This window comes from Oncorhynchus clarkii, chromosome 32 (assembly GCF_045791955.1).
Source record: "Oncorhynchus clarkii lewisi isolate Uvic-CL-2024 chromosome 32, UVic_Ocla_1.0, whole genome shotgun sequence".
In the NCBI taxonomy this organism is placed as follows: Eukaryota; Metazoa; Chordata; class Actinopteri; order Salmoniformes; family Salmonidae; genus Oncorhynchus; species Oncorhynchus clarkii.
In genome coordinates this window covers 38,819,452-38,839,889 of record NC_092178.1, presented here as the reverse complement: position 1 = coordinate 38,839,889, position 20,438 = coordinate 38,819,452, and the positions used below count along the sequence as shown (strand labels likewise).

The following is a 20,438-nucleotide window of genomic DNA, read 5'->3' as shown; positions in this document are numbered from 1 at the left end:
CCGGCTTGGATAGCAACCCCAGATTTGGGTCTGGACTATATCTTGTGGAATGACATAGTATGAATAGTATGAATAAATTCATCCAAATAACGTTTTTAATGAAAATATGTCAATCATTATTTGAATATGTTGGTAACTCGTTGTATAAAAGTGATAATGCCCTTGAAGCTGGTGTTTGGACAATATATTGGCATGGCAATATCACTTAAGATGATCACTCTTAAAATTACAATTGTTCATAAATGAAACAATGAAATTGAGTCCATGTCAATGTTTAAATCACATCAGAAGTCCATTTTTTGTTCTGATCTCGAGAGAAAAAAAAAAAGATCTGGCCCTTTAATTGAGTGTCAAGCAAGTGAGGAATGTGCCATCTAATGTGCCAGGGTAGTGATGGTTCTGTACTGCTGCTGCTCATTTCATGGCAAAGTTTGCAAATAATAGATACAAATTATATACTTCCTCCTGATATACTTCTGTAAGGTAAGCCTACTTTGCAGTTAACATTTAATTGAGAAGGTTTTGGGGAAAGTATTTACGTCAACCCACAAGATGGTTATCACATCAACTGGCTACACACTGAGTAATAGACAAACGTGCGAACCACACAGACAGACAGGGGCAATATTGCTTGAAATTAATTGCCAGATATTGTGTTTGGTGTAGCTTTTTAAGCCAATAGTGGCTAACCAGGGGTGGGATAATGTCAATGTTGCTTTGATTAGATAGTAGCCTGGAGCTTGCGGTGTCTGATACTTGTGTGAGTTGTTATGAAGGTTTGGGTGGAACGTGAAAATTGCATGTACTTTCAGAATTGTTTGGCGAGCAACTCATAGGTGGCCTGCGAGATACTGGTAGCTTGCGATCGACCTGTTGGAGACCTCTGTCCTAAGATAACATATGGAATTGTTTCAAGATGGTTACACCATGGATCATTTAGCTATTTGATTTTGAATTCTGGGTGGTATAAAAACCTTTTTTACAAATGATTTAAAAAATATAGAAAATATTGTCCTTTAGTAGTATATAGTAGTATAGCCCATAGAAACACATTGAATAACACGTTCATAAATGGCAAAACAGTCAAACAAATATCATAAGGAATAAGGTTTTGAGATGTCTGTCCTATTAACTAGGAGATGGAGGTAAGCTTTTGTTTTTTTGGAAACATATTTAACTTATTTTTGTTGTTGGCACAAAACTACCTCCATACTGCCATCCATTTTTTAAACCAGTATGGAGTTCCTTTTAGACCAGTCCTATGACACTCGTAGAGCAAAACAGAGAACACCATCGTGTTTGTGAGAGTCTTAACTTTCCATAGAGTGGTATTAGTTTGTAGGCCAAACCGTTTCGGACTCTACAGAAGTTTTCGTGAGAAGACCGATTTTCGGGAAGTCTGATGGTCTAAACACCACAGGTGAAGAAGGCTGACAAAGACGGATGTGATAGATTGAGACGCAGCCCATGCAAAAAAACTGACGGATTTTGATGGGGATTTTTGTATTTATTACATAGATTGTCTTAAAATTAAGATATTTCATATATTAGCATTGATGGAACAAGTTAACTGACTTGCTGAGCATTATATAGAAAAAAACATTTTCTTCACAGGTTTTGGTCTGTCCAACTTAAACGTTTTAAACCTCCTTTACAACAGGCAAACTAATTGTAGTTTGAGGTAATGGGCTCAAATTATCGGCCCATAAGTTTTATTGCTCTGGATACCTGGGTATCTCACTGTGAAAAAGTGTTTCACTATTCGCAATAAGGCACATATATAAAAACATGGGTAAAGCTGATCCCAGAAAACAGTTATCAGTTACAGAGAAGAAATAAGGAGAAGGGCACAACTTTCCTCTAAACTGTCAATCTTACCTTAGTGCTGATGGAGGGCCTCCTTTGTATTTGGTGAAGAGGGAGGGAGAGAGAGAGATGAGAGAGAGAGCCAAGGAAAGATGGATGAGAAAGATGAGGAGAGAGTGGACAGCGGCTTAAATATCACCTGTCCCCTCGTCCTTCTTCTTCCCTTCTCCCACCTACCCACCTACGCACCACCATAGCTGCTTCTATTTCTCTCTCACTCTTTCCTCTCCCCCCTCCCTTCCCTCCCTTTCTTCTCAGGTGCTCACACATACAGACAGAGTGCTTGATCTCAGCACGCAACAGTAGCATCAGGACAGATCAGACAACAGGCTTGCGTCAAAGTATTTCATTTTATTATGGGCCGTTACACAGTGGTTAACATACTGTAAATACTATTAGCGTAGTTTAACGAAAATGACACAGCATTGGTTGTGAAAGTGTAAGATTGGCATAGTGGTTAATTTATTATGGCTTTTGGTGAGCATGGCAGTGGCTCTGTGATAGAGCTTGTGTGCAACAGCATGTCATGTGGTGGGTGGTCTACCTGTAAACACTACGTATGTCTATTTAGTACAGTATACCACTGGAAAAGAGACCTGGAAACGGAAAAGAAAATGTGCATCTGTGTATCCTGTACAAATCAGATTTGGGGTCAATTTGATGTTAATAAGCCAATTCACAAAATTGCTGTTTATTTTTGGTGAGGATTTTTCAATTAATCTACTGAATTGGCTGAGTTGGAATGGAGCCCAACCCTGGTACATAGCAGAGTTCTTAAAATACACTGGGGTAGGGCACAGTGTGATAGGTCACATTGTCTATCAAGCTATAGTGTCAGCCTACCTGCATTTAGGTACAGAGTGTCATAGTTTCATAATCCTTGAGTGGACACAATTCTAACACAGGTGTACATAGTGTCGATGTTTAGACTGTGGGGAACTGCAGGAGGGTACACAGCTAGCTCATGCATACAGTACACTGTGCTAGTGGATGAGGCCTATATACATTCTGTAGCATTAGCAGGAGATGGTAGCATGTTGCTAACTGCTAGTGAGTGGCATGTTTTTTTTTCTTCACATAGTCGAGATAGGAAAGTAATGTCGTTGTGCATTACTGTTGTGCATTACTGTAAAATACACTGGTTTCCTCAGAAAATAATATTACAGTACAAAATATGCTCTTTAACTAGGTTAAGTTGAAGAAAAAAAGCATGCTCGGATGTGTAAAGAATGCCAGATGAGCATTTGCTTTCCTTAGTTTAAATGAATCATGCAAGCAATGCAGCATAGCAAGAGAAGAGCAAGAGTGTAGTAAAATGCTTGGATAAGTAAAGGGAAGACTTTTTACAAGTGTCAAGGTGCGACATTTTGATTGACATGTCATTCTTATTAGTAGATTGGACATCCTCTGTATTTCACTGAAGGGTTTGAAGCTCAACCTGTCATAATTAAAAAGCATTTATACTGCATGTCTCGGTCGTTGGTGCAATGTGGTTTCATGCGTGATGCAACATGAGATTTTTCCCATGATTGCATTATTAATGAAGAAACCATTTAAAAAAACATTAAACTACAATTAACAAATTGTCTGTATCTATCCGACAAATATTTACTAGGGTGTAAATAACCTGAGTGTTGGGCTGTACAGTACAACCCCTGCATTCCATTAAAGTAACTGTACAGGGTTTCCAGATTTCTGTTAAATATGACCTATAATTAATTACAATATATACAGTTTTCCTTCCAAGAAATTTAGTCAGGCAGATGAAGCTGATTGGCCAGCTCAGCAATTAAGCCAACTTGACATCACATTAAATTAGGAAATGTATGGCCTCTAATACTTTGGACTCTAACACTAATTTATGCTTTGGCCACAAAACAAATATAGGACGAGTCAACAACATTATTTGGGTATGAGTTAACAGAATATGAGCTTTTAAAAGGGAGATTTCACTGGAGAGTCATTTTAAGGCTTCCAAAACGTGTTAGTGGTCCAATTCAGGACATACTGTACCTACTCATTCAATGGTTTTCTTTATTTTTACAATTTTCTACATTGTAGAATAATAGTGAAGACATCAAAAATATGAAATAGCACCAAAAAAGTGTTAAACAAATCTAAATATATTTGATTTTAGATTCTTCAAAGTACCTGGAATGCTTTTCCAACTGTCTTTACCTGGAATGCTTTTCCAACAGTCTTGAAAGAGTTCGCTTGAAAGAGTTCCCACATATGCTCATATACTCTGTCCAACTCATCCCAAACGGTCTCAATTGGGTTGAGGTCAGATGATTTGTGGAGGCCAGGTCATCTGATGCAGTACTCCATCACTCTCCCTCCTGGTCAAATAGCCCTTACACAGTCTGGAGGTGTGTTCGGTCATTATCCTGTTAAAAAACAAATGATAGTCCCACTAAGCGCAAACCAGATGGGATAGCGTATCGCTGCAGAATGCTGTGGTAGCCATGCTGGTTAAGTGTGACTTGAATTCTAAATAAATCACTGACAGTGTCACCAACAAAGCACCCCCACACCATCACACCTCCTCCTCCATGCATCATGGGGGGAACCACACATGTGGAAATAATCTGTTCACCTACTCTGCGTCTCACAAAGACACAGCGATTGAAACCAAAAATCTCAAATTTGGACTCATTAGACCAAAGGACAGATTTCCACTGGTCTATTGTCCATTGCTCAAGTTTCTTGGCCCAAGCAAGTCTCTTCTTATTATTGGTGTCCTTTAGTAGTGGTTTCTTTGCAGCAATTCGACATCTGAATAGTTGATGTTGAGATGTATCTGTTACTTGAACTCTGTGAAGCATTTATTTGGGATGCAAATTCTGAGGCTGGTAACTCTAATGAACTTATCCTCTGCAGCAGAGGTAACTCTGGGTCTTCCTTTCCTGTGGCAGTCCTCATGAGAGCCAGTTTCATCATAGCGCTTGATGGTTTTGCGACTGCACTTGAAGAAACTTGTCACAACAAAACTGATTGGCTCAAACGCATTAAGAAGGACATCAATTCCACAAATTAACTTTTAACAAGGCACACCTGTTAATTGAAATGCATTCCAGGTGACTACCTCATGAAGCTGGTTGAGAGAATGCCAAGAGTATGCAAAGCTGTCAAGGCAAAGGGTGGCTACTTTGAAGAATGTCAAATATGAAATATATTTTGATTTGTTTAACACTTTTTTGTTTACTACATGAATCCATATGTGTTATTTCATAGTTTTGATGTCTTCACCATTATTCTACAATGTAGAAAAACCCTTGAATGAGTAGGTGTGTCCAAACTTTTGACTGGTACTATACTTGCTAAAAAGAGTATAATATACTCTCTGTAACACTACTGGTTTAAGGATTAAATCAGTTTACAGACCTGGGTTAAAATACTATTTGTAATAAATTGCCAAGGTTGCCTGGTGTAATGGACCAATAGAATAGTCCAAAAACGTCAAACCCCGCCCACCTGGCACTCTAGGAGGGCTAAAGCAAACACTCCCAGCATTTAAAAGATTTAAAATAGTATTTGAAGTCTGGCAAATTCGTTGCAACTCAGGAAATGCAGATGAGTCACAGATAGCTATCAGTAATCAAGTAACTCTTGTGTTGGTTTTGTCCAAGGGTGTGCTGGTTAAGTCAATGGTTTTAAGCACTGGGATGTAATTTCAGGTCAAACAGGGTCTCTCAACACGGAGAACAGGGGTGTGACCAGGTAACCCAGCAAACCTGATGGTAACGGAACTAGGAGGAAAACAACAAAAAATACACTTGAAAAAAGGGTTTCAAAAGGGTTCTTCAGCTGTCCCCATAGGATAATCCTTTTTGGTTCCAGATCAAAACCATTTTGGTTCTCTGTGGAAAGGGTTCTACATGTAACCAAAAAATAGTTATTCAAAGGGTTCTCATGTGGGGACAGAGGAAGAACGCTTTTTGGTTCTAGATAGGTACTTTTTTTCTAAGAGTGTAGAAACAATACCAACACATTACCTATACAAGGGTCAAGTTTCTGTTGTGACTTTTCACATCAGGTGTAACGTTTCAGGCTATAAGAGCCACTTTTCTTCAAGTTTGGGTGTCTGTTTCGTTTTCCTTTCCTCTTGGTTCTGGTGGATTGGGTTGCATGGAGAAACGGCTCGCGACCCATATCAAGGGCCCCTAGTGGCCTCCCCGGGTCAGCGGCCTGCTGCTTAAGGGCTATTTTGGGCTCCCTTGGTTGGGGCTGCAAGGATCCTGGCAAGGGTTCTGGTGTTGATTCCATCCTGGGCCCTCAATTATTTACTAGAAGGCCAATATTAGGACACACCACACCTGATCTTCCATGGCTATTGGCTAGCTAGTAGTGGAGAGGAGTCCATAAACTCCAGATGCTGCCCTGCCTGGATTTTCCAGGAAATGAGATTGACGAAACAAAGACAGAGACAGAGAGAGACTAGTCTGAACTAAGAACCCTAGCAACACAATTTGTTTATTGTCATGTCATGCCATGTCAGAGCTTAATATCAATGACAGAGTTGCAAGGGAAGAAAAGAGAGAGAGAGCACTTAGACAATCTTGCAAAGCAAATTGGTCAATGTAAAATTTCTAATGTTAAGTCGTGTTAAATTCTCTCTGTAATTGTTAAATTAACACTCATTGGTGTAAAATAATCCCAGTGTTGGTGTTAATAACCAGTGTTAAACCAAAACCACGCCCATCATTATCATATTTCCCAGCATGCTCTACTGCAGGCATATTTTTTAGAATTGTTTCAATATCTATGTATTTGCATGTACATTCATTAATCTTATTCTTCTCAAATATAACTAACATACATTTTTCTAAACTAATCCAATCTGGTACTTGGACTTCCGCACCATTACTGAAATGGTTGTTCCAGTTAAGATGGTTAAGGTGGCCTTATATGTTAATGTTCTCAACCCAGTAGTTGTTCTGAATGCAGGATGAGTGTCATTAAAAATTCTAAATGTTTTATATCCACACTCTGGCTGGATTCCAATAGAAATTACACATCGCTTTGCAAGCCAGCCTAATGTGACTTGCAGGCCTGATGTGGCCTGTAAACAATGAGTTTCCGGTCACTGTTTAATGGTAAAAGGCCTTAAAAAATACATGATATATTGTGTTACATAATAAAAACTGTATGATAATGTATTCACTTATGTATTCACTTGATGGAGGCCACAGGGCTGAAAATGGATGAATGCAACAACCATGTCTCTGTCACTAACAAATACAGTCATGGGTGGTAACTCTAAACTTCACTCGAAAGGCAAGGCCTTCTGGGAAATATGCAAATAAGGCTTTACACTGAGCAGTGTGTTAATTTAACACTGAAAAATGTGGATCTGTATAGACACTGGACCTGTGTTAAATTTAACGCTATCTGTGTTGATTTAACACTGTCAGTGTTAATCTAACACTGGAGCATTTGATGTGTAGCAAATGTCAAGCAACATCTCAAGAACAACTTGAGATGGCCTGACTTGACTGTACATTGTGGAATGTACTGTAGTGTAGTGTTGCATTGCGTCATTGTAGATGGGCAAAGGGAGAAAGAAGGAATGCAAATATAAAAACATTTAGTATTGCATGTGTGTCAGTGTATTTCAAGATTAATCAGCTCTACAGGTGTGTAAATGTGTCAAAATTTCAGAGGGTGTCAAAATTTCACATCAATGAATGGCAAAATGAATTATATATACATATAATAAAGTATAGTGTGCTATATAGGGGGAAGTATATCAACATAATGGCATGTACTGCTGCAATGCAAGTAATTGTAGTGTAGTTTATTTTAGTACCAAATACTGGGTTTATGTATGTGTGTATGAACATGTATGTGCTATTGTGGTGTTACAACATATACTGTACTGCATGGCATTATTATTATTATGGTATTAGCACTCCTGTTTGAAGGGGGGGTTGTATAGTGTACTGTAGTTTGTATTAGGGTAGTGAGGTGTCTATCAGTTTGGTGTTGGTGTGTATTGTAATGTCCGGACTGGACCGGTGGTAAACTCCTATGAGGCCTCCTTTGTCTTCTCCTCCTCGGTTGCTGCTGGTGCTGGCTCCTCCACCTTTTTCGCCTCTTCCACCTTTTCTTCCTCTACGGCTGCCTCTGCTGGTGCCTCTACAGTTGTGGCTGTCTCTGGTTCAGCCTGTGCCTCCTCTGGCTGTGCCTCGGCTTCTGCCTTCTCTTCCTTTACCTCTGTTGCTGCTGGTGCTGGTGCATTCTTGGTCTCTGTTGTGGCGGCCGCACTCTCAGCTGGCGTGTCCACGGCAGCGGTGCATTGCACGCTCAGGGAGGTTGCTAGGTAGCCCACCAGCTTCATGTACTCCTCGAAGTTGACTTTACCGTCCTGGTTAGCGTCCAGGCCCTGTTGCATTTTCTTCACCGCCTCGGAGCTGTCAGTGTCCTGGGTACAGAGTAGATAGAGACGGGCAGATGTGACTCAAAGGTGACGCCAGCAGAGGTGACCTCTGTAGTAACTGACCCCTTACATCACAAAATGCAGTACTGTTTGTGCAGCCTGATTAATAGATAGACCTTGATTTAACCAGGTTTAAGAGTGAATCCATGTTGGTGCAACACACCCTATTTTATATGTTGGTCTGTAGTGTCTCCCATTTCATACATACCATAGATATCTTACTAGGGCAGCAGGCAGCATAGCGGTTAGAGAAATAAGCCAGCAACCGGAGGGTTGCCAGATTGTATCCCAGGTCTGACGGGAAAAATCTGGTGGGAAGTGAGCTGGCAACCGAAGGGTTGCTGGCATTAAATCCTAGACACTGTTGCCTGCTGTTGTTCCCTTGAGCAGGGTACTTAACCTCCCACAACTGCTACAGGGCGCACAGTATGTATATGTACAGTGGCGTGCAAATGTATTGACACCCTTGATAAATATGAGCAATAATATATAAAATAACGAATTCAAATACTGAGCTATATTGAACGCTTAAAAAAAATGGGAAATTATATTATTTTTTACTAATTAAATTGCTCAGAGAAAGATTTTGTTAACAATTAATACTTTTTTCTCTCAAAAAAGGTCAAAATTGTCACCCCTAACCATGCTAACCTTTCCTCTTATTTATTAATGGTGAGAGGTTAGCATTTCTTTGGGGTATGATCTTTGACCCTCTGTAACTTTCTCACGTATCATTATCATTCATTCAAGATTATCCATAATCATGGTAGCATCCACATTAATGCAGAAGTGTTTAGAAAGGTATTCTGTTCTTATTTATAATAAACGTGACTCCAAAATGACACAATACATTACTTATAATAAATTTGGACACAAATAATCTGAAACACAACCAAAACTAACTGCAAATGCATCCAACAAGTCACAAACTTGATGTAGTCATTGCATGCTAGGAATATGAGACCAAATACTCAACTTTTGACTGCTTCATTTTTATGAATCTTTAGGGGTGTCAATTATTTGGACCCCTACATTTTTTAGATTTGTTTGTATTACTTATACAAAAATATTAAACAAACTATCTTTCTCTGAGTAATTGAATTAGTATAAAATAATATAATTCCCCCTTGACTTTTTCCACATTTTGTTACATTACAGCCTTATTCTAAAATTGATTAAATTGTTTTGTTTTTACTCATCAATCTACACACAATACCCCATAATGACAAAGCAAAAACAGGTTTTAGATGTATTTGTAAAATGTATCAAAAAAAGAAACTGAAATATTACATTTACATAAATATTCAATTCCTTTACTCAGTACTTTGTTGTAGCACCTTTGGCAGCGATTACAGCCTTGAACCTTCTTAGGTTTGACGGTACAAGCTTGGCACCCCTGTATTTGGGGAGTTTCTCCCATTCTTCTCTGCAGATCCTCTCAAGCTCTGTCAGGTTGGATGGGGAGCGTTGCTGCACAGCTATTTTAGGTCTTTCCAGAGATGTTCGATTGGGTTCAAGTCCGGGCCACTCAAGGATATTCAGAGACTTGTCCCGAAGCAACTCCTACGTTGTCTTGTCTGTGCGCTTAGGGTCGTTGTCCTGTTGGAAGGTGAACCTTCGCCCCAGTCTGGGGTCCTAAGCACTCTGGAGCAGGTTTTCATCAAGGAGCTCTCTGTAGTTTGCTCCGTTCATCTTTCCCTCAATTCTGACTAGTCCTCCAGTCCCTGCCGCTGAAAAACATCCCAACAAAAACATCCCCACAGCATGATGCTGCCACCACCATGCTTCACCGTAGGAATGCTGCCAGGTTTCCTCCAGAAGTGACGCTTGGCATTCAGGCTAAAGAGTTCAATCTTGGTGTCATCAGACCAGAGAATCTTGTTTCTCATGGTCTGAGAGTCCTTTAGGTGACTTTTGGCAAACTCCAAGCAGGCTGTCATGTGCCTTTTACTGAGGAGTGGCTTCTGTCTTGCCACTCTACCATGAAGTGCTGCAGAGAATGTTGTCCTTCTGGAAGGTTCTCCCATCTCCACAGAGGAACTCTGGAGCTCTATCAGAGTGACCATTAGGTTCTTGGTCACCTCCCTGACCAAGGCCCTTCTCCCCTGATTGCTCAGTCTGGCCATTTGGCCAGCTCTAGGTAGAGTCTTGGTGGTTCCAAACTTCTTCTATTTAAGAATAATGAAAGCTAACTGTGTTCTTGAGGACCTTCTATGCTGCAGACATGTTTGTGCACCCTTCCCCAGATCTGTGTCTCGACACAATCCTGTCTCAAGGTTCTACGGACAATTCCTTCGACCTCATGAGTTGGTTTTTGCTCTGACATACACCGTCAACTGTGGGACTTTATATAGACAGGTGTGTGCCTCTCTAAATCATGTCCAATCAATTGAATTTACAACAGGTGGACTCCAATCAAGTTGTAGAAACATCTCAAGGATGTTCAATGGAAACAGGATGCACCTGAGCTCAAATTCGAGTCTCATAGCAAAGGGTTGAATACGTATGTAAATAAGGTATTTCTGTTTTTTAATTTTAATACATTTGCAAAAAAAAACATTTTTTTTTTTTTCAGTTTGTCATTATGGGGTATTGTGTATCGATTGGTGAGGGGAAAAAAAACTATTTCATACATTTTAGAATAATGCTGTAACGTAACAACATTTGGAAAAAGGGAAGGGGTCTGAACACTTTCCAAATGCCCTGTAGATCAATCAAAGAGTTCAAAAAGGTGTAGTGTTGATAGCTGGTTTATAACCATGGTGAGTGTGCAGGCTGTTGTCTAACTGACCATCATGATGTTGTGGAGCTGGCTCTTCACCAGCTTCTGGAAGTCATTCCCTCCCAAACTCTCCTTCCCTTTGGCTGATTTCAGGAAGACACCCACTACCGTCTGAATGGCTGACTCCATGACTGCTGTCTCTCTCTGCCCCGAGATAGAGGGGTATGGTTTTGTAGAGAGGGATGAACAGGGTGATTGGGGGAAAGGGGGGAGAGGAAGCAGGTAAGAAGGAATGAGAGAGAGAAAACAGAGATGGTACGAGATATTGAGTGACACAGGCAATGCACATTTGACAAAATTATTTCCATAACAATCTATTTTAAGGAGATAAAGATAGGACACCACAGTGGGAAAAAGAAACGGTGGATGTCCTTGAGATACACAAAGGCTTGTCGTTTCAGGTGTTGAGTCTGGAACTCCTTGGTAGAATTGGGTAGGTACGCAATGGACAGGCGATGTGCGATAAACTAAGAGGGCGAGAGAGTCTGACTGAAAGTCAAGCGGCGATGCGCAATGGAAGTTCGGATCTTTGATTGGTCATCTGATCTACTGAAGCCACTATTGGTCCAAGGTTTCAGATTACCTCAGGGATTACCTGTCACCTGTCTCTCTACCTATCTCTCTCTCTCATTCTTTATATGTCTCTCTCTCTTTCTTTATCTGTCTTGCTTTATCTCTGTTGCCTCCTCACACCCTTATGTGACAAAAAAAGTAAGATTTTTTTTGAGAGACAGACATTTTACATAGTGAATATGTTAGTATGTGTGCGTGCATGCGTGTTAGTGTGTGCTGTATGCGCCTTTATATGTGAGTAATCCGGTATGTATGTAATATAGCCCGTAAGCGTTGGACTGATTAAATGAGATATGCGTGATGTGTCCTATTAATCACAATAGACAGCTGTATGTGTAAGATGGCCCTCACACGGAGCACAAAATACAATGCATGCCAGTGAGTGACACATCCATGCAGGAATTCCCATTCCTTTCTGTCAGAGGAGATCACTTAAACAAGATAAGAATGTACAGGCCACACTAGTTTGCCCCAAAGCAGTGGAGAGAGATGTTTGCTCGTTTAATGAACCAACCTCACTCGATTGTCAACTTTAGTATTTAAATGTAGCACACAAACTACACACACACGTCCGCCAAGAAAAAGCATACACTGTAAAGGGATTACTGTGACTTTGACAGTAGCTTACAGGCAGCTCGGTGGCAAGTCAAATTCTGTATTTCATATTACAGTACACCTACTGAAATACAAATACAGTATCAGAGCAAGTCCAGTGTAATGATACACAGTACAATATGTCAAATTCACTGCATTATAGTGTAAAGAAGTATATGCTACCATAATCGGAATCAATACAAATATGAATTCATTAATACAATTCATTGAGGGGTTTGTATTTCACAGTATTTTACTGTAAATACAAGGGATTAATGCAAGCAGGTTAGCTCCTGGGTAACTTGTTAACAAATACAGTATATTATTGTATATTTGGTGTTTTATAATACTTGCACTTCTAGAGGCTTTAACAAAGGCTTCCAAACTACAGCAACTACAGGGCAAAACAGACCAAAAGGACGTTGCAAAATGCTCAACCATTTTGTTGTGTTACTAACATGCTGACCACACATACACTACCGTTCAAAAGTTTGAGGTCACTTAGAAATGTCTGTGTTTTTGAAAGAAAAGCACATTTTTTTGTCCATTAAAATAACATCAAAGTGATCAGAAATACAGTGTAGACATTGTTAATGTTGTAAATGACTATTGTAGCTGGAAACGGCTGATTTTTAATGGAATATCTACATTGGCGTACAGAGGCCCATTATCAGCTCCTGTGTTCCAATGGCATGTTGTGTTAGCTAATCCAAATGTATAATTTTAAATGGGTAAATGATCATGATCAGAAAACCATTTTGCAATTATGTTAGCGCAGCTGAAAAATGTTGCGCTTATTAAAGAAGCAATAAAACTGTCCTTTTGGCTAGATGAGTATCTGGAGCATCAACATTTGTGGGTTCGATTACAGGCTCAAAATGGCCAGAAACAAAGAACTTTATTCTGAGAAATTTTCTTGTTCTGAGAAATGAAGGCTATTCCATGCGAGACATTGCCAAGAAACTGAAGATCTCGTACAACGCTGTGTACTACTCCCTTCACAGAACAGCACAAACTGGCTCTAGCCAGAATAGAAAGAGTGGGAGGTCCCGGGGCACAACTGAGCAAGAGGACAAGAACATTTGAGTGTCTAGTTTGAGAAACAGACGCCTCACAAGTCCTCAACTGGCAGCTTCATTAAATAGTACCCGCAAAACACCCGTCTCAATGTCAACAGTGAAGAGGCGAGTCCGGGATGCTGGCAGCAAGTCCTGCCACTCACATTTCCTCATTGGGGTTTAGGAGCATATACCCACGTCGGTGATTGAAAGATGAACTGAGCTGAATACGTGTTTAAAATTCACTGCTCGATTAAGGGACCTTACAGATAATTGTATGTGTGGGGTACAAAGATGAGGTAGTCATTCAAAAATCATGTTAAACACTATTATTGCACACAAGAGTGAGTCCTTGCAACTTCGGTGACTTGTTAATTTAAAAAAACTTGATTAGGCTTGCCATAACAAAAGGGTTGAATACTTATTGAATCAAGACATTTCAGCTTTTAATTTGGAATGAATAAAAAAAAAGGTTATAAAATAATTCCACAATTTAATCAATTTTAAATCCAGGCTGGAACACAACAAAATGTGGAAAAATTCAAGGGGTGTGAATACTTTCTGAAGGCACTGTATAAATTGATATATCCACGTATGAGTTAAATTGGTACAGCGTTGGTACAGTCACGATTCTTGCATTTCCATTTCTGTCCTATTCTTACATGTATTATTTACTTGGTGGTCTGGCTGCAACCTGGCTATGCCTTCTCACGGTCAGGGTCAGTGACAGTCGACCTCATCTTCAAACGGTCGCCAGACAGCATGTGTCGAGACGCACCACTCCCTAAATCTGATTAATGAACACAGGGCTTCTATTATTTAGCCAACGTCACAAGGACAGCTCTGACCCCGCCTTAGTTCCGACACACACCAACTAATCCCTATTATTTGGAGCAAAAGGCAAACAAACTACTCAGCAAATAATTAAATATAGACAGAGGTTTCCCGTTTCACTCCAGAGCCCAAAGGAGATTGAGTGTTGTGTTTCCAAATGGGTGAATGTGATACAGTATGTGTTCTGAGTAATGGCAATACTACCGCTCGTGTGGCATGAAATATTAAGAGAGGAACAAGTTAGGTTGTGGCTATATACTGCACCGAACAGGCTTGCAGTGCCTCTCTAACTTATCACATAGGTCTACTAAAATACTGCTGAACATCAATGGTGCACCAAGCTAAGAATGAGAATTCTGAGCCAGTTGAAGAGTGCCTTGAGCTCTGGTTGTTTACACAGGTTTTACTTTTGGACATTTATCATCATTGTAGATCTTTTAGGAAATAGTATGTAGACTATGACAATAATTTATTTTATTTATTTAACCTATATTTAACTAGGCAAGTCAGTTAAGAACAAATTGTTATTTACAATGACGGCCTACTCTGGACAAACCCTAACCCGTACGACGCTGGGCCAATTGTGCGCCGCCCTATGGGACTCCTCTAGCACTGAGATGCAATGCCTTAGACCACTGCTCCACTCGGGAGCAAGGCACAATGCGAATTATCACCCTTACACATACAATGTAACGGATAACTGTAAATGATAGATTTATTTTGTATTATCAACAGTATAATACTCTGAAACATTTTAATGCAGCATACTGTAAATTATGGTGCATTGTGGGAAAATGTTCTGGGTGGGGAAATAATTGCTGTATTTCTTATGGTACTGCAATTCCGCCCCACAGAATACAGTACCGTACCATATTTTTGGAGTGCAAAAAAAACCTTTTGACCATTAGTGGGTGCATGGTATTGTTGTTTCTATCTCATTAACATATTTTGAGGCATGCCTTGTAAAACGCTATATTTGTTGCACCAGTGAGTGGGAATGCTGTACCAATTTAACTCATATGTGGTTATAATGCCCCATCAATTAAAAATGTATAGGGGACAGATTCAAGTGGCAGCAAGTCTTAAACGGTTAAGCATTTTGCCATGTCCATTTGATCTGTTTTGCCCTTTAGTCGCTGCCAGTTCGCAAGCCTAAACTAAGGCCTCTAGAAAGTGCAAGTGCTAAAAACACAAAATATTCATTAATATGCTGTAATGTTTGTAAACACCTTACCTAGCAGCCAACCTGCTTGCGCCAATCTCTTGTAATTACAGTAAAATACTTTGAAATACAAACCCTTCCCCTCAATGAATTTCATTCATTCATCCATCCATTAATTCATTTATTAGTTCATTCCGATTATGGGAGCGTTTACTCTTTTTTTTTTTCTTAAACTTTGTGTCATTGCAGTGGTTTCTTTGATATTATATTTACTTTAGTGGGTGTACTGTAATATGACAAACAGAATTGTACTTGCCACCGAGCTGCCTGTATGCTACTGTCAAAATCACGGTAACCCCTTTACAGTGTAGGTTTACCCATAGGTTATATGTTCTTTCGGATAGTCCATACATTTTATGCCAGTTGTACAAACCAGACAGGCTCATATGGCCCACGATAGGCTAGATAACAGCTGATCGATCCGTTTACAAAAGAGACACACTTATCTCAGGTATGTTTTGTTTGAGTGTGCACACGCTATGACTGATCAAGAATAGCTATGCGTTTATGATAAATAATGCACTAACGTAGTTAAATCGTTTTCCCCCCTTTGAATTCAAACGTTATCCGCTACTTGCAACGTAAAAAATAACGAGTCTTTCTTGGAGTCTCCAAAAGCGTCGTCGTTGGCACTGTCCCTCGATGAGAGCGTGTAGAAAGTTCCTGCGAGGGTGAATCTAAAACGTGGCACACGCGTTATGATTTAAGCAAGTTTACAGTACAAAACCTTTTCAATAAAATATGGACAAAATGTATAACTCACCATATACTTCCTACAGGACAAGCGAACAGATCAAATGTGCCCAACTTTGGGTTTGTTTTCCTTCTTTTCCGTCTATCTCCGCTGCTTTGAGACCGCAAAAGAAACTTGCCAAACTAGCGCTGCATAATCTCTTCCGTGATTTAGTTTTTTCTTCAACTTTTTTTCCTGACAAGGCAAAGGGCGTGTACCTGGAAGAGTGCGACAAAATAAAGGGGGAATGTGGAAAAGATAAGACACTTTTTTTTATGAGGGGCAGAAATGTGTATCACAACCTTGGAACCTAATTCCTATTTATTCTATTATCTTTGGTATGTGGTGCTAGTTTAGATTATGTGTGATTTGTATTGTTCCACGCCAATAATTCGAATTCATAGAAGGCTGTGTTGAGGAGACATTGAGGTTTGAGTTGCTTTTAACCCTTTTGTATCCAACATTGACTTCCAGCTGCATTTTATTAAATGAACACAAGTCTAGCTGTTAGCCTACTGTATGTTTGGACAGTGGTGATCTTTACCCCCCTCATACACCCAGGCTCATGGGAGTGGCAACTGCCTCAGGAGCATATCCAGACCACTCCAGGACCACAACACTAAAATGCATGTAGACACACACGCCCTGAGGGAGTGTTTCATGCTGTATCAGTGTGTCATTGTTTGTCAGAGTAGACACAGTCATTTGTCATCAGTCACACCCACACTGGCACCTTGCTGTGTTTAATTAGGATACAAAGTCTAGTTGCCCCGTATCAAAATTGCAATGGAAATGCCTAACTTGTGAAGCATCGCTTAGCAGAATAAAATGGAGGGAAGTGTATGCTATAACACAGCGGGTGAGCATGCCAGAGAAAATAGCAGTGAATGTGTCCCAAATGGCACCCTATTCCCCATATAGTGCACTATTTTTGACCTTTCACTAAACAAACAACTTCATTAAACAATAGAGTACAGGGAGGGACAGGTAGTATTTGTACAGACAACAAGCAGCTCTCCTTTATCCAATGTATTGTTGTTGACCTAGGAAAAACGTATATTGGTAATGGAGACACAGAGATTGTAAATAGCAGCAGGGATGTAGACTGCATTTACATCACTGTGTAACACTTGGAAAGGCAGCGTTGTATAGGCATTATAAACCTGTATGGAATAGTTTTGCTGTACCTGGTGTAGTTGTGGGAGCAGTGTAGGGTTATGATCCAATTATGCTATTAAATCAAGGTTGTAATACAGCCACACTAAATGAGAAAATGCACAAGAGGGGGGTGGACAGAGCCAGACTGGGACCAGAGATTGAGCCCGGCATTTCTAACACAGTTCCATTTTCCCCCCTCTAGGCTTCCACCTAAGTAATATATGTCATATACTGAGGCCAGTGAACCATAGGAGACAGAAGGCGAGTTAAGACAATGGATCCTTTTATTCAAAGTCACCTGCTTTAGAAAATGATCAACTAAAGAATTGTGCATGTCAATTCAGATCAAAAGTTTACCACACAGCTACATTCAGGATAATTTCATTGGACTGTAGCCTAATGCACAATGCTAGTCCAACAGATTCCCATGAAGTCTTTTTATTGGCTAAAAGCCCCCTTGCTTGTTGGCAAGTTTTCCAATCAGCTGCCAAAACTCCAAAAATGTCAGCTCCCCATCATTGTTTTCGTCCAACGAGCCCATGAGCTGCTCGATCACGGCTGGATCGCTGGCGTTCTGCAGGCAATCAGAGAGGAGAAAGGGGACAGTGATCCATTCAGGCCCAGACTGGGTTAACAATGAGCTGCATGGTTAAGGCTACTCTGCCATCTAATGGTAAATAATAGTACAGTACTATAGAACAAATGGCACGAAGTCTGAGTTCCACAAACTTTGGTTGCAAAGTGTTGTTTTGCAGAATAAAATGGAAGGAGGTTTATGCCATAACACCTGGTGAGCATGACAGAGCAAATACCAGTGACTTACGTCCCAAATGGCACCCTTTTTCCCGAGAGCAATAGAAGTGGTACAGAAAAGGATTTGGCCTGCTATCACTAACGTAATGCTTGAAATCACGTCATTCAGCCACTCACTCACGGCTCTAGATAATTTATTGCGAAATGGATGCCAAGTATGAAGTGGGTGCTGAAGAGGACTAAGGCTGTGTCCCAAATGGTACCCTATTCCCTGTGTAGTGCACTACTTTTGGCCAGGGCCCATAAGGTTCCGGTCTAAAGAAGTGCACTACATATAAAATAGGGTGCCATTTGGGACTCAGACAGATTTACCTTGACAAAAGTAGGTAGTTGAAAGGCCACCAGGCTGCTGAACTCCCCTTTGCTCAAGGTGTTTGAGGATCCATCCTTTCCAGCAAAGGTCTTGAACTGGGAGACAAGTACATTGATGGCAGACTCCATTGTAGTGAGTCTGTATGAAGGAGTTGACTGTGAATACATGACAAGAGAAAGAAACCAGTCTGCTTATGAATTGTCAATAAATGTTATTACAAAGTTTTTATACATTGTTGAAGCAGACTTTAAAATAAAGCCAGCAACTAAATGATGAAAAACCAGAAAATCATGTGAAATCAGATTCAGAGAGAAGACAGACAGAACAGCATTAAAGGAAAACCAGTCATATGTTGTCTCACCTGATGAGGTATGGTCTGGTTGCAGCAGGTATGGAGAACCTTGTCTTGTCTTTCCAATCTTTCTTCCCCTCTTTTATTGTCTCCATCCCCCCTTGATGATGCAGACGTCAGCGGAAAACCAACAAGTTTCCATCAGGATATTCTTATCTAGCTTTCTAATTTTCCATCACAACTTCTGGAAGGCACACACACTCCCAGACCCAAATGCACATACAAATTTGACATACCGCTGTACATAAACAAATATATTGATACGATGGGAGTTTACTACAGTCCAATTCAATACTATTCTGTAGTTTTGATGTTATAAACAATTGATCAAAAGTCAGCAAATAACTTCTGCAATATTGCTGACAGGACAATTTATTTCAGTTGGTTTCCTTGCAGTGTTGTGGACTTAGGATAACATCTCTGTCAGCTCATTTTAATCAGGAACCTGAATCAAAACTGAATCAGCATAGATGCATTCATACATAACATCTCTCAAACCCTACATTGATGACAAAATGGTTTGAAGAAAATGCTGTATCATCAAATGATAGTGATCCAGGAGTGTAAGTCTGCACACGAATGTATGCATATCGGAGAGAGAGAGCGAGAACACGAGAGAGAGAGAACGTGTGTGTGTGTGTATGCATCTCTGAGAAAAGGTGTGCGGTGGTGTTTCCTCAGGTTTTAAAATGGGAGGCCTGTTCACTATGTATCTAGGCCTAGTGGGGAGGCCCAGTAGTAAAAGCTTCTGCTTGGTTGTTTGGGAGATGTAGAATGTTAGTTATGACAGCTTCAAAGTGTTGGACAGGAACCATCCATCATTACTGACAGCTTTACTAATCAGTTCATCTAATCAGGACTGGTACAGACTCACTGCTTCAGTCACGCATAGGTTACCTCCCCAACGGCACCCTATTCCCTGTATAGGCCACTACTACCCACAATGGTGGAAAAAGTACCAAATTGTCATACCTGAGTAAAAGTAAAAGTATTTTGTTTTAAATATACTTAAATATCAAAAGTAAATGTAATTACTAAAATATACATAAGTATCAAAAGTAAAAGTCAAAAAAATTTAAGATTCCTTATATTAAGCAAACCAGACGTCAATCCAACGATCAGCCTTAATTTAATTTATTACCCCCCAAAAAAACAAATCTACTTAAGTAATCCTTCAAAATATTTTTACATAAGTGCTTTACACTGCTGACTACCCATATGGCCAAAAGGTCAAAAGTAGTAGACTATAAAAGGAATTGTAGGGTGCCATTTCAGAAGCAGTCACAGTGCTGTGCTGATGTGTGCTGCGTGTGGACATGTGTGGACATGTCTTTGTGTGCATGCTTCTTAGAGGTTCTTACAAGGTTTTATTATTACTTACAAGGGATTAGTCTGTGTCATAAATACTTTTGTCTAGTAATATGGCCTCAACAAAATATTAATTCCCCACTTCCCACTCTGCCAGTAGCCTAAGTGACACACACTTAAGCCTGGTTCACACTACAGGCCTTAATGCTGATTGTTCAAACAGCAAGTTACAAGTGACCAAATCAGATGTGTTCAGACAGCAGTCATTTGCTGACATGGCTACGCTTGTTGTCATAGCGTAGCCATAATGACAGGTGTATGTGCAGTGGTGCAGGTTGATTGGTGGTGCTCGTGCTTCCTATTCCTCAGAAGTTATGTAGCAAGCTAAGGTGA

The 20,438-nt window shown here is 40.1% G+C and overlaps 2 protein-coding genes across 4 annotated transcripts; both read right to left on the bottom strand.

Annotated features, from left to right (window-relative positions):
• Positions 1-6,321: 6,321 nt before the first annotated feature.
• On the bottom strand, positions 6,322-16,293 carry LOC139392159 (uncharacterized). Of its 2 annotated transcripts, none has more exons than XM_071139928.1 (3): positions 16,132-16,293; positions 11,097-11,231; positions 6,322-8,290 (listed from the first exon to the last, which is right to left on the bottom strand). In XM_071139928.1, exons 1-3 carry the CDS (start codon positions 16,132-16,134, stop codon positions 7,895-7,897), a joined length of 534 nt encoding a protein of 177 aa, XP_070996029.1. In that variant the 5' UTR covers positions 16,135-16,293; the 3' UTR covers positions 6,322-7,894. The 2 variants fall into 2 exon arrangements, with proteins under 2 accessions (XP_070996029.1, XP_070996030.1); XM_071139929.1 differs by having other exon boundaries at positions 11,097-11,237; positions 16,133-16,275.
• A 1,233-nt stretch (positions 16,294-17,526) lies between these two features.
• On the bottom strand, positions 17,527-18,814 carry LOC139392249 (protein S100-A11-like). Of its 2 annotated transcripts, none has more exons than XM_071140097.1 (3): positions 18,747-18,814; positions 18,385-18,540; positions 17,527-17,833 (listed from the first exon to the last, which is right to left on the bottom strand). In XM_071140097.1, exons 2-3 carry the CDS (start codon positions 18,511-18,513, stop codon positions 17,705-17,707), a joined length of 258 nt encoding a protein of 85 aa, XP_070996198.1. In that variant the 5' UTR covers positions 18,514-18,540; positions 18,747-18,814; the 3' UTR covers positions 17,527-17,704. The 2 variants fall into 2 exon arrangements, with proteins under 2 accessions (XP_070996198.1, XP_070996199.1); XM_071140098.1 differs by having other exon boundaries at positions 18,385-18,523; positions 18,747-18,773.
• Between the last annotated feature and the right edge of the window lie 1,624 nt (positions 18,815-20,438).

What these genes read in the sequence shown, in the direction of transcription:
- LOC139392159 (XM_071139928.1), bottom strand. An exon ending in AGCTCCACAACATCATGATG is followed by an intron (nt 8,291 to 11,096) that starts GTCAGTTAGACA and finishes CTCTGTACCCAG; the next exon opens with GACACTGACAGCTCCGAGGC.
- LOC139392249 (XM_071140097.1), bottom strand. Translation starts at nt 18,513, where the DNA reads ATGGAGTCTGCCATCAATGTACTTGTCTCCCAGTTCAAGACCTTTGCT. An exon ending in AACTACCTACTTTTGTCAAG is followed by an intron (nt 17,834 to 18,384) that starts GTAAATCTGTCT and finishes GATTGCCTGCAG; the next exon opens with AACGCCAGCGATCCAGCCGT.